The sequence below is a fragment of the Urocampus carinirostris genome, chromosome 1, assembly GCF_059441175.1.
Source record: "Urocampus carinirostris isolate Australia breed hairy pipefish chromosome 1, RoL_Ucar_1.0, whole genome shotgun sequence".
NCBI classification, from domain to species: domain Eukaryota; kingdom Metazoa; phylum Chordata; class Actinopteri; order Syngnathiformes; family Syngnathidae; genus Urocampus; species Urocampus carinirostris.
In genome coordinates, this window is record NC_142349.1 from 267188 (window position 1) to 277970 (window position 10783).

The following is a 10783-nucleotide window of genomic DNA, read 5'->3' on the forward strand; positions in this document are numbered from 1 at the left end:
CGGAGTGCCCGGAGGAAACCCACGCAAGCACGGGGAGAACATACAATCTCCGCACAGTAAGTCCGGTAGCTGGATTTGAACCCACACAGGAGGTTTCCAAGACCTTACAACTGTGCCGCACACGCGCTAACCACTGCGCCGCCGTGCTGCCCAGCCCAGAATATATTCCGTCTCTTTTTGTTTAAATTTTTTCTGTACTTTGTATCTTGTAAATAAAGACCTCAGCGGAATTAATATGCTTGAACGTCAGCTTCTGTATTAACGCAGTAGAATATGAATAATGCATATGGGAGAAATGTGCATTTCCTTCAGAGAAGTACAGACGCTGCCCTACTTAAGAATAAGATTTCTGGCTGATCGTTCGTAAGTTGAATTTGTTCGTAAGTTGCTTCAGTGCTATATTTTGTATGGAATGTATGTTTAAGGTTTATACAAGTATGTTTTAGAGTTGTATAAGTAACCTGTATTGTTTTTTACTAAAAATAAACATTTCATAAAATAATATGCTATCTAAAGATAAATAAGGTTAATTTTAACTTACATTTGGAAGATGAGCTTCATATGTTAGGCAACTTCCTCCTCCGTGGTATACAGCTATCCAACCATTTTCTCAACAGCATCAAGCGTCCATATTCCACTTTTATTTCAAATGAAACGGCTTGCCTCTTCTTTACACTTTACACCAACCATATTGTAAGGATGCACATGATATTAAACAATAAAAATGTCAAAGTTCCTAGCGCGCTGGAGATCCATTCATCCATCCATTGTCTTCCGCTTATCTGAGGTCGGGGCGCGGGGGCAGCAGCGTTAAAAGGAAAGCCCAGATGTCCCTATCCCCAGCCACCTCCTCCAGCTCATCCGACAGGACCCCGAGGCGTTCCCAAGCCAGCCGAGAGACATAGTCTCTCCAACGTGCCCTGGGTCGCCCCCGGGGCCTCCTGCCGGTGGGACATGCCCGGAACACCTCCCGAGGGAGGCGTCCAGGAGGCATCCTTATTAGATGCCCGAGCTACTTTAACTGGCTCCTCTCAACGCGGAGGAGCAGTGGCTCTACACCGAGTCCCTCCCGGATGGCTGAGCTTCTCACCTTAAGGGAGAACCCGGCCACCCTGGGGAAAAAACTAATTTCGGCCACTTGTATCGTGTTCTTTCGGTCATGACCCAAAGTTCATGACCAAAGGTGAGGGTAGGAACGTAGATCGACAGGTAGATCGAGAGCCTTGCCTTTCGGCTCAGCTCTCTCTTCACCACGACGGACCGGTACAGGGTCCGAATGATGGCAGACGCTGCACCGACCCGTCTGTCGATCTCCCGTTCCATCCTACCCTCACTCATGAACAAGACCCCAAGATTCTTGAACTCCTCCACTTGGGGCAAGACCTCCTCCCCGACCCGGAGGGAGCATACCACCCTTTTCCGACTGAGTATCATGGCCTCGGACTTGGAGGTGCTGATCCTCACCCCGGCCGCTTCACACTCGGCTGCGAATCGCTCCAGCGAGAGCTGAAGATCACGGCCTGAGGAAGCCAACAGCACCACGTCATCTGCAAAAAGCAGTGACGCAATGCTGAGGCCCCCAAACCGGACTCCATCCCCGCCAAGGCTGCGCCTAGAAATTCTGTCCATAAAGTTATGAACAGAATCGGTGACAAAGGGAAGCCCTGGCGGAGACCAACCCTCACTGGGAACGAATCCGACTTACTGCCGGCAATGCGGACTAGACTCCGGCACCGGGTATACAGGGACCGCACAGCCTGGATAAGACTGTGCGGTACCCTATACTCCCGAAGCACCCCCGGTCGAATGCCTTCTCCAAGTCCACAAAACACATGTAGACCGGATAGGCAAACTCCCATGCACCCTCAAAGACCCTGCAGAGTGTATAGAGCTGGTCCAGTGTTTCACGGCCAGGACGAAAACCACACTGTTCCTCCTGAATCCGAGATTCGACTTCCTGGCGGACCCTCCTCTTCAGTACCCCTGAATAGACCTTACCAGGGAGGCTGAGAAGTGTGATTCCCCTGTAGTTGGAACACACTCTCCGGTCCCCCTTTTTAAAGACGGGAACCACTACCCCAGTCTGCCAGTCCAGAGGCACTGTCCCCGATGTCCACGCAATGTTGCAGAGGCGTGTCAACCATGACACGCCCACAACATCCAGAGCCCTAATGAACTCTGGGCTGATCTCATCGACCCCCGGGGCCCTGCCACCGAGGAGTTTTTTGACCACCTCGGTGACTTCAACCCCAGTGATACGAGAGCCCAACCAGTCCTCAGCCTCTGCTTCCCCAGAGGAAGACGTGTCGGTGGGGTTGAGGAGGTCTTCGAAGTACTCCGCCCACCGATTCACATCATCCCGGGTCGAGGTCAGCAGCGCCCCATCGGCACTATTTACAGTGTCGATGGCACACCGCTCCCCCCCCCTAAGACGCCGGATGGTGGACCAGAATTTCCTCGAAGTCGTTTGGAAGTCGGCTTCCAAGGCCTCGCCAAACTCCTCCCATGCCCGAGTTTTTGCCTCTGCAACCGCCGAAGCCGCATTCCGCTTGGCCAGCCGATACCTGCCAGCTGCCTCCAGAGTCCCACAGGCCAGGAAGGCCCAATAAGACTCCTTCTTCAGCTTGACGCCATCACTCACCGCCGGTGACCACCAACAGGTCTGAGGGTTGCCGCCGCGGCAGGCACCGACTACCTTACGGCCACAGCTCCGATCAGCCGCTTCGACAATGGAGGCGCGGAACATGGTCCACTCTGACTCAATGTCCCCCGCCTCCCTCGGGAAATGGGCAAAGTTCTGCCGGAGGTGTGAATTGAAACTTCTTCTGACAGGAGATTCTGCCAGCCGTTCCCAACAGACCCTCTTAATACGCTTGGGTCTGCCGGGTCGGGCCGGCATCTTCCCCCACCATCGAAGCCAACTCACCACCAGGTGGTGATCAGTTGACAGCTCCGCCCCTCTCTTCACCCGAGTGTCCAGAACATGTGGCCGCAGGTCCGACGAAACGATGACAAAGTTGATCATCGAACTACGGCCAAGTGCACCTATGGACACCCTTATGTCTGAACATGGTGTTCATTATGGACAAACCATGACGGGCACAGAAGTCCAATAACGAAACACCACTCGGGTTCAGGTCAGGGGGGCCGTTCTTCCCAATCACGCCGCTCCAGGTCTCACTGTCATTGCCCACGTGAGCGTTGAAGTCTCCCAGCAGTACGAGGGAGTCCCCAGGGGGCGCGCTCTCAAGCACACCCTCTAAGGACTCCAAGAAGGGTGGGTACTCTGAACTGCTATTTGGTGCAAAAGCACAAACAACGGTCAGGACCCGTCCCCCCACCCAAAGGCGGAGGGAGGCTACCCTCTCGTCTACTGGGGTGAACCCCAACGTACAGGCGCCGAGCCGTGGAGCAACTAATATGCTCTGAGCCTCTCACCACGGGCAACTCCAGAGTGGAAGAGAGTCCAACCCCTCTCGAGAGGACTGGTACCAGAGCCCAAGCCGTGCGTGGAGGTGAGTCAGACTATATCTAGTCGGAATTTCTCAACCTCACGCACCAACTCGGGCTCCTTCTCTGCCAGACAGGTAACGTTCCATGTCCCAAAAGCCAGTTTCTGTAGCCTGGGATCGTCGCGCCAAGGACCCCTCCCTTGGCCGCTACCCAGCTCTCTGCGCACCCGACCCCTTTGGCCCCTCCTACAGGTGGTGAGCCCATGGGAAGAGGGTCCCCGGCCGGCCCCCGTGGGTAAGGGTCCGGCCACCAGGCGCTCGCCAGCGGACCCCACCTACAGGCCTGGCTCCAGAAGGGGGCGCGCTGGAGATACAATATCGATTTATTTTTTTTACACACGAACTAGGAAGAGGAAGTAGATTTCTTCTTCGGGGTGGATGCTGGGTGACCTGTCACAGCCCCACACGCCGGTAGCGGCGGAAAAATTATGACAGTACTGTCCTGTACTCGGAAAAAGGTGTACACTATACAAAATCTAACTTACAGCTATATTTTTGGACATCCCGAAAAAAATGTTTGTTTCTACTGTTTTTCGTAAGTCGAATGGTCGTAAGTAGGGGAGCGTCTGTAAAAACAAACATGCAGAAAAAAGTATAACTTGTCTTTAATGTTGAGTAAAGTCAAATATTTAGCTCAGTTGCACTGATTTTTTTAGGAAATTAAGTTTTGGTCGCGAAATAATATGTCACGCTGTTTTTACACACTGTATATCAACGGTATTCAACGTGGAGCCTGTGGGCACTAGTGTGCCCCCTGAGAAAAGCTGATGTGCCCATGGACCTGTTCTTTAAATAGCACACCAGTGCTTGGTCATTGATATTTTCCCCTGTTTTTGTAGTCAACTGAATCAATTCAATAATAATAATAAAACATTGTATTTCGAAGCCACTGTACATATGAGTAGGACACAACAATAAACGAAGAGTAAAACAAGCAAGTAATAAATAGCCAATAAAAAACATTATAGTTAAAAAGGGCGGTGTGTGAGGCATATGGTCAAGAATAGGCAAGTCTGAAGAGGTGAGTTTTGAGTCCGGATTTGAAGGTGGACAGGGTCGCAGAATTTTTTGAGGTCAGGCGGCAATCAGTTTCAGAGCTGGGGGGCAGAGAGGCTGAAAGCTCTGCTCCCCATGGAGCGGGCAGGTGGTATAGAGAGATGGAGGGAGGAAGATGATTTGAGGGTGCGGGATGGTGTGGCAATGTTGAATGAATTGAATGCGGCCAGAGAGGTACGAGTGACACCATTGGAGGGGGGTGTGGGATAGACTAAGTGAAGCGAGTCTGCTCAGAAGGGTGGAATGGCAAATGATGCCAAAGACGGATGAGAGTACAAAGTAATCCAGAATCAGTGGCAAGGAGCAAGTCGTTAGTGATCTTGATAAGTGCAATTTCAGTGCTGTGGCGCAGACAGAAAGGGTTCAAATAAACTGTTAGATAGATAGATAGATACTTTATTCATCCCCTAAGGGAAATTCACATTTCCAGCAGCATCCCTGAGCTGAGAACAGTACAATAATAAAGCCAAAAGAATACAATATACAAATACCCAGTGTGACGTGCAAATGCCCACTGTAGCGTGTTATATAGAGTAACTAAATAGTGCTACACAGAATACATATCGCAGTAAGATTCGGTAATATCCAATGTAGGTGGTGTGGTTTAATGTTGGTAGTGAGATGAGCATGAAATTGGGAGGAGAATACTTTCTTGAGGATTTTGGATATGAATGGCAGGTTAGAGATAGGGTGGAGATTGTTGAAGTTATGGGGTCTAAACCAGGCTTTTTCAGGACGGCCATGACCATAGCAGTTTTAAGGGCAGAGGGGACAGAACCAGTGGAAAGTGAATAATGGAGAATGCAGAAATGAGGGGAAGCAAAGAAGAGAGGCAGGATTTTAGCAGGGAAGAAGGAATGGGGTTAAGCAGACATGTGGGGCACTTAGATATAGTGATTATTTTAGACAATTCAGTTGTACTGGGTAGATGAAAGGAGGAGAATGGATCACTGTAGGGGAAAGGTTCCGGTGTCGAGAGAGAGGGGTAGGAACTGAGGAGCTGGTGGATGGAGCTGATTTTGTCATTAAAGCGTCAGTGAGTATATGTCGGTGGAGTAAAAGTGGGGGGGGGGGTAAGGAAAGGGGGAGGCTGGGAGATTTTGTTGACTTAAGAGAAAAGTGATTTGGTGTTCTCTTCTTGGGAGGAGATCATTCCAGAGTAGTAGGCGTATTTACTATGTACAAGGGCGTCCTTATAGGTAAGAATGTGTGAAGAAGAATGAGTGTTGAACATGTTTCTGTGTATTGTTGAGTCCAGTATTTTGTTAAGGCATTTTAGTTGGCGGCCTTTCATTTTCAAAGACCTGAGATCAGGTGTTAACCAGAGAGCAGATTTTTAAAAAGAGACAGACCGGGTTTTCAGAGGGGCAAGAGAGTTGAAGATTTTAGCTAAGCAGCTTAGAGTTCGTCTGGGTTGCTCAAATCGAAGTATAAAGTATAAATACACTTGAATTCCAATAAAATGCTTAAACACAGGTCAGAAAGAAGCAATATCGCCATAAATAACTGATTATAAAAAGAAAGCGAAGAGTAGCGGCAGCCAGTGTCACCAGCGTTCACTCGCACCGGAAACCAACCTTTTTTATAACACTGCTTCATGCTTCTTTATCTTTCTTTATTTCTCTTTCTTTCTCTCTTTTTGTGCTTCTAAAACATAACCTGGTAATCACATAGTAATAACGTAGTAAGTAGTTCAAGATAAGTTGTTATTTTAATATAAATTAACCGAGGTGCCCTTCGTGCTTATTAGTAGCAAAAAGTAGCTCTCAGCTTGAACCCCTGACCCCTCCTGTCTATTAAGGCAGTCAACAAGTTTTGAGACCAAAAGAATCTTACATGTCTGTTAAGCTTGACAGCCAGGATGTTCTTTGGGTAGCTGTAGTTGCAAATCTCTGTTCCCTTCTTAAAGTGGTAGATGTTCATACGTTGCGGCGTGGTGGTGCTTACGACAACAACCAGACTGCTGGAGAAAAGACGCTCCACAATGTAGATGTTCGAAGCCTCTGCTAGGTCAAGGGGAAGCAAAATACAACAAAGTCCATCTTTAAAAGTACTAAGAAACAACAACCTTGTGAAAATTACTTTTCATTCTCTTAAATTTTGGTAATAATGAAGTGGTCAGTTGTAGACACAACTTTCTGGGGTACGTTGTTGATTTTCTATTTAGATATCTCTCCAGTTCCTTTCCTAGCCTTTTGACTGCTTAAGCTTTTTTACGTTTGGGTGCTCATTGGTGTCATAGGACACCAGTATAGGGTCCAAGCTCCAAACTCACCACTCTCATGAATGCAGTCCATCTTATCCACTGTGGTCAGAGAAAAAAGCTTATAACCAGTCTTTGTTCCCAATGCCAAAGACCTGCAAAATATACACACAAGCAAATTAGTAAAATATGCATACAAAAGTTGACTGTAAGTGCTGGTAATTACAGCAGCTATGTTTAAAACCTTCAACTAAATTTAGGTTGATTCCTTATTGCAAAACATAGTAAAGCTCCAATTGAGTTGATGGAAAGATTGATGTCCCTTTTTTAATTGCAGTTACAGTTACACAAGTCAAGTCACATTTATTTGTATAGCCTGTGTTACAAAATGTTTCAAAAGACTGCACAGGCCACAATTACAACATACGTTGATCTTAAACAGACATGAGGGGAAGGAAAAACTCAAAAACCTATATGCGGTATATATATATATATATATATATATATATATATATATATGATTACCTACATTTTTATCCTGTCAGTACATTTATCAAGACATAAAATTTTTAGATCTTGATAAAAACGAAAATATATTGTCATTACCAGAACAGATACAGGACCCAATCGCGTGACGTTCTCACACAAGCCTTTATTTTACGCGAAATGGGGAGTCATGCACGTCAGGAAGCCGGTCTGGCTCGGAAGGATAGGAAGCCAGAGACCGACGAGATCTATAATGAATCAGGGTAATGAAAATAAACAGGGGAAACTAACAAACAGGACAAAAAAAGAAGGGAAACAAAACTGGAACCCGAAATTAATCAGGACAACAATAAACTGGAACAATACCGGACTGGAGCTATTACAGGAAAACAGGACCAAGTCAGAACCCACGTCTTGTGGGGCAAAAGTACGTTTGACGGGCTGACGTCAAGCTAAGCAAGAGAGCGCTTAGCTTTATATAAACAGAGAGTCAATCTTTCAACGAGCCGCAGCTGGCACCACACGGGCGGGTGTAATTGGGCACCATGGCAACCGTGACACACACGGGCAGGACCAATTGGGCACAACGGCAACCGTGACACACACGGGCAGGAACAATTGGGCACAACCGCAACCGTGACCCACACGGGCGCAGCCAAGTGGGCGCCATGGCAAGCATGACAGAAGTAATTAGCCAAACAAGAATTGCAACATTTCATGTTTTAACAGCGCAGGCTAATCAGAAGCAGGTTTTTAATGGCATCAACCAATAAAGACAAGGCAAAGTTTGCAAGACATGTCTGCACGGCTTTGATAGGCTGGTGTAAGCTGCAAGTCAATCAGCCCTTGCACAAATGGCCACCAAAACAAACGCCACAACACGAAGCTTTAGTGGCTCGTTAAATTTAAAATAAATTCATTGTTTAAATCAGGCTCTAAAAGAAAGTCAGAAAAGCGCAGAGAAAAGCTTATCACTAGCTGGTGTTCCCTGAATCTTTATCGAGTCCGGGAATTGACTGAGGTGGCAAGATGAAGTCATTTCCATTTATTTCCCTGCATCTGATACATTTTTCTATCATTTGAAATTGAGTATGCTGCATGGAATTTTTTGTACGGATTTTTTTTTTTTTTTTACGTTTTTTTCTGTGGGACCGATCTCGTCTTGCCCATTTGGTAGCAGATGACAATGTCATAGTGTATTGCTAATATTGTTGCTGGATCAAGAGAGTTTTTGGCCACTCATTTAAATCAAAAGTAAAGTAAATTTAAGTCAGTTTGGGTAAGATCGCTTTCCATTGATGAAAGAGATTTACAAAGTTCTGCTCCGCCTTTCTAACTCTAATGCTGAGGAAAGTTCATAATAACCGAATATGGAAAGATGATGGGAGGTGATATTCGTACATTTTTTTTGCAAATTAAACTAGATTGTTACAGTTTATGTTTGCATGAAACCATCTGTAGAATGGATGAAGTTTGTGAAATTCTGCACCGCTATGAATAATAAGCAACACTAAATGTACTGCGAGTGGGGAAAAAACTAAGAAAGATGCTGAAAGAATTGTTTGTTTGGTAAATAAAATAAAAAAAGTTTCCACAATTTATCTTTGTTTTTATTCTACATATTCTGTTTTGCTGTTAATATATACTGTAGGTGCTGGTTTGTAAAGTTTATTCTTGTAAAGTTGGCTGTTTTTGGTTGTTTATTTCTCAGACTTCCATGCTATGAAATTAACCTGTTTTTATATTACTAATATAAAAACAATCATCACACACACACACACACACACACACACATAGTCACGTTTCAAAGATCACTCTAATTCTGTTATTTGTAAATACGTTTTTCAGTAATTTCATTTTAATGTGAATGTTGATAGTTGGCGGGACAGAGCGCGCCAGGCCTGTCCAGGCCGTAAAAAAGTAAAATTACCCGATCATCTAAGAAAATACCAGTTATTTTAGGGTGTATTTTAATATTTAAACTATATTATAGTTTAAAACGGGATCAGATGATTTTTGGGACGGGAAAATTAAGATAGTCCGCTCACAGACCCCCCCCCCAAAAGTACACATTCCTGTACAGTTAAGCACCACGGGGTGGGTAGAGCCCCCTAATTAAAAATAATTAGTTAAGTTCTACCAAGGGACGACGGAGTCCACTGAGAAACAGTTAAAGTCCGTGGGTAGCGGTGCCCCCTGAGGAAATTGTGTAAAAAATCAATCAAAACTCTGCAATTGTGTAAACGCATGGCTTCAATGAAAAGAGAAAAAATGTGCACATTCTAAACTAAACAAATTTAATTAAAATCCGTTTTGTCTGTGTGTCTAAATTGTGTGTCTTGTGAATTGTTTGCCGGCTTTCCTATATACTTTTTCTTCCTGTCTGTATATTTTGTGTCGCGCATGCGCTTAGAGAAAAGAAAAAAGATGGCAAATAAAGTACTCCTAGAGGTGCAAATCACTTAAAAATAACGAAGATGGTCTAAAAAGTGAAGTGTCTAGAGGAATTGATAGGACACCGAGTGAGAAGTTTAGGAAAAATATGAGTGAGTGATTTTAAATGCGTTAAATCAAGATAATGCCAAAATAATACCGGAAAAGAAAATATTCCTGTTTTCAGTTCAAAATTGGAGAATTAAGGACTGGAAAGACGAGAAAAAAATCAAATTGAGTGAACTTGAATAGATTAATTTGAGATAAAGGCATTTTTTGGAAAAATCATTAATAAATACTTACGTCTAAGAATTATGGAATGTAAATGTATCGATTGGAATACAAATAAGTAAGATAACTTGTTGCAGATCAAAAAACGTGATTTACACATTGAATAGGTGAAGCTAAAATAGTAGATTTAATCGTTTTGAAGGAAAAATTAAAATTAAGTGGGAGATTATACGTTGTTTTCGCATTATACTGGTGAGCTAAAGAGCCAGTGTGAGAGGGCGCGTCAGAAAAGAAAGAGAAATGTAAAGGGAAAAAGTTCATTAAATAAAAAATAATTTGTTGAAAATTAGGTAAGACACTAAGTCCCTAATGCCCCAAATAAACAGGTTAGCGCCGTACATGGCTGCACGGCTGCTATTGGGAAATGTGAAGCACACTATAAAGAGCTTTGGGGAAGTTTTGATTTGAAAAGCACTGTATGAATGCAGACCGTTTATAATAAAATAGAATATACCTTTATTGTCATCGTTACAAAATGGGTTAACATATTGTGAAAACGAAATTGGGCATGACACGCAAGTTTCAAGTGAGGTAAAGGAACAGAGAAGATAAGGTTATAGTTATAATTTACACAAAAAAATATCGGCATGTAGGATGTTACAAACAGTTTGGTATCGTAAGGTTTGTGCAATATGCATTTGGTGCAAAAATAGTCATCATAGTGCAAAAAATTGTCAACATTGTGCAAGAAACATATAACAGTATTTTTATAGATAAGCTACAAAAATAAAAGAAAATCATTACAAGTATGAATATCTATTTGAATGCAAATAAAAATGGACATAACATATTGTTTTGCTTT

General features: G+C 44.3%; 1 protein-coding gene across 21 annotated transcripts in view; it reads right to left on the reverse strand.

Moving 5' to 3' along the window:
* Window positions 1-10783, reverse strand: part of wipi1 (WD repeat domain, phosphoinositide interacting 1) — a 111908-nt gene that overhangs the window by 81906 nt on the left and 19219 nt on the right. For 18 of the 21 annotated variants that reach the window (XR_015849787.1, XR_015849742.1, XR_015849697.1 and 15 more), the window contains exons 2-3: window positions 6844-6926; window positions 6405-6574 (exon numbers count right to left, since the gene is read on the reverse strand). The exons of 1 other annotated variant lie outside the window; for it this stretch is intronic. Coding sequence is in view for 8 of the 20 variants with exons in the window: in XM_088328751.1 (XP_088184877.1) it covers window positions 6405-6574; window positions 6844-6926 (253 nt within the window). In the remaining 12 variants the exon portion in view is untranslated. The remainder of the gene's footprint in view (window positions 1-6404; window positions 6575-6843; window positions 6927-10783) is intronic. 2 more of the 21 variants (XR_015849676.1, XM_088328585.1) reach the window with 1 other exon arrangement.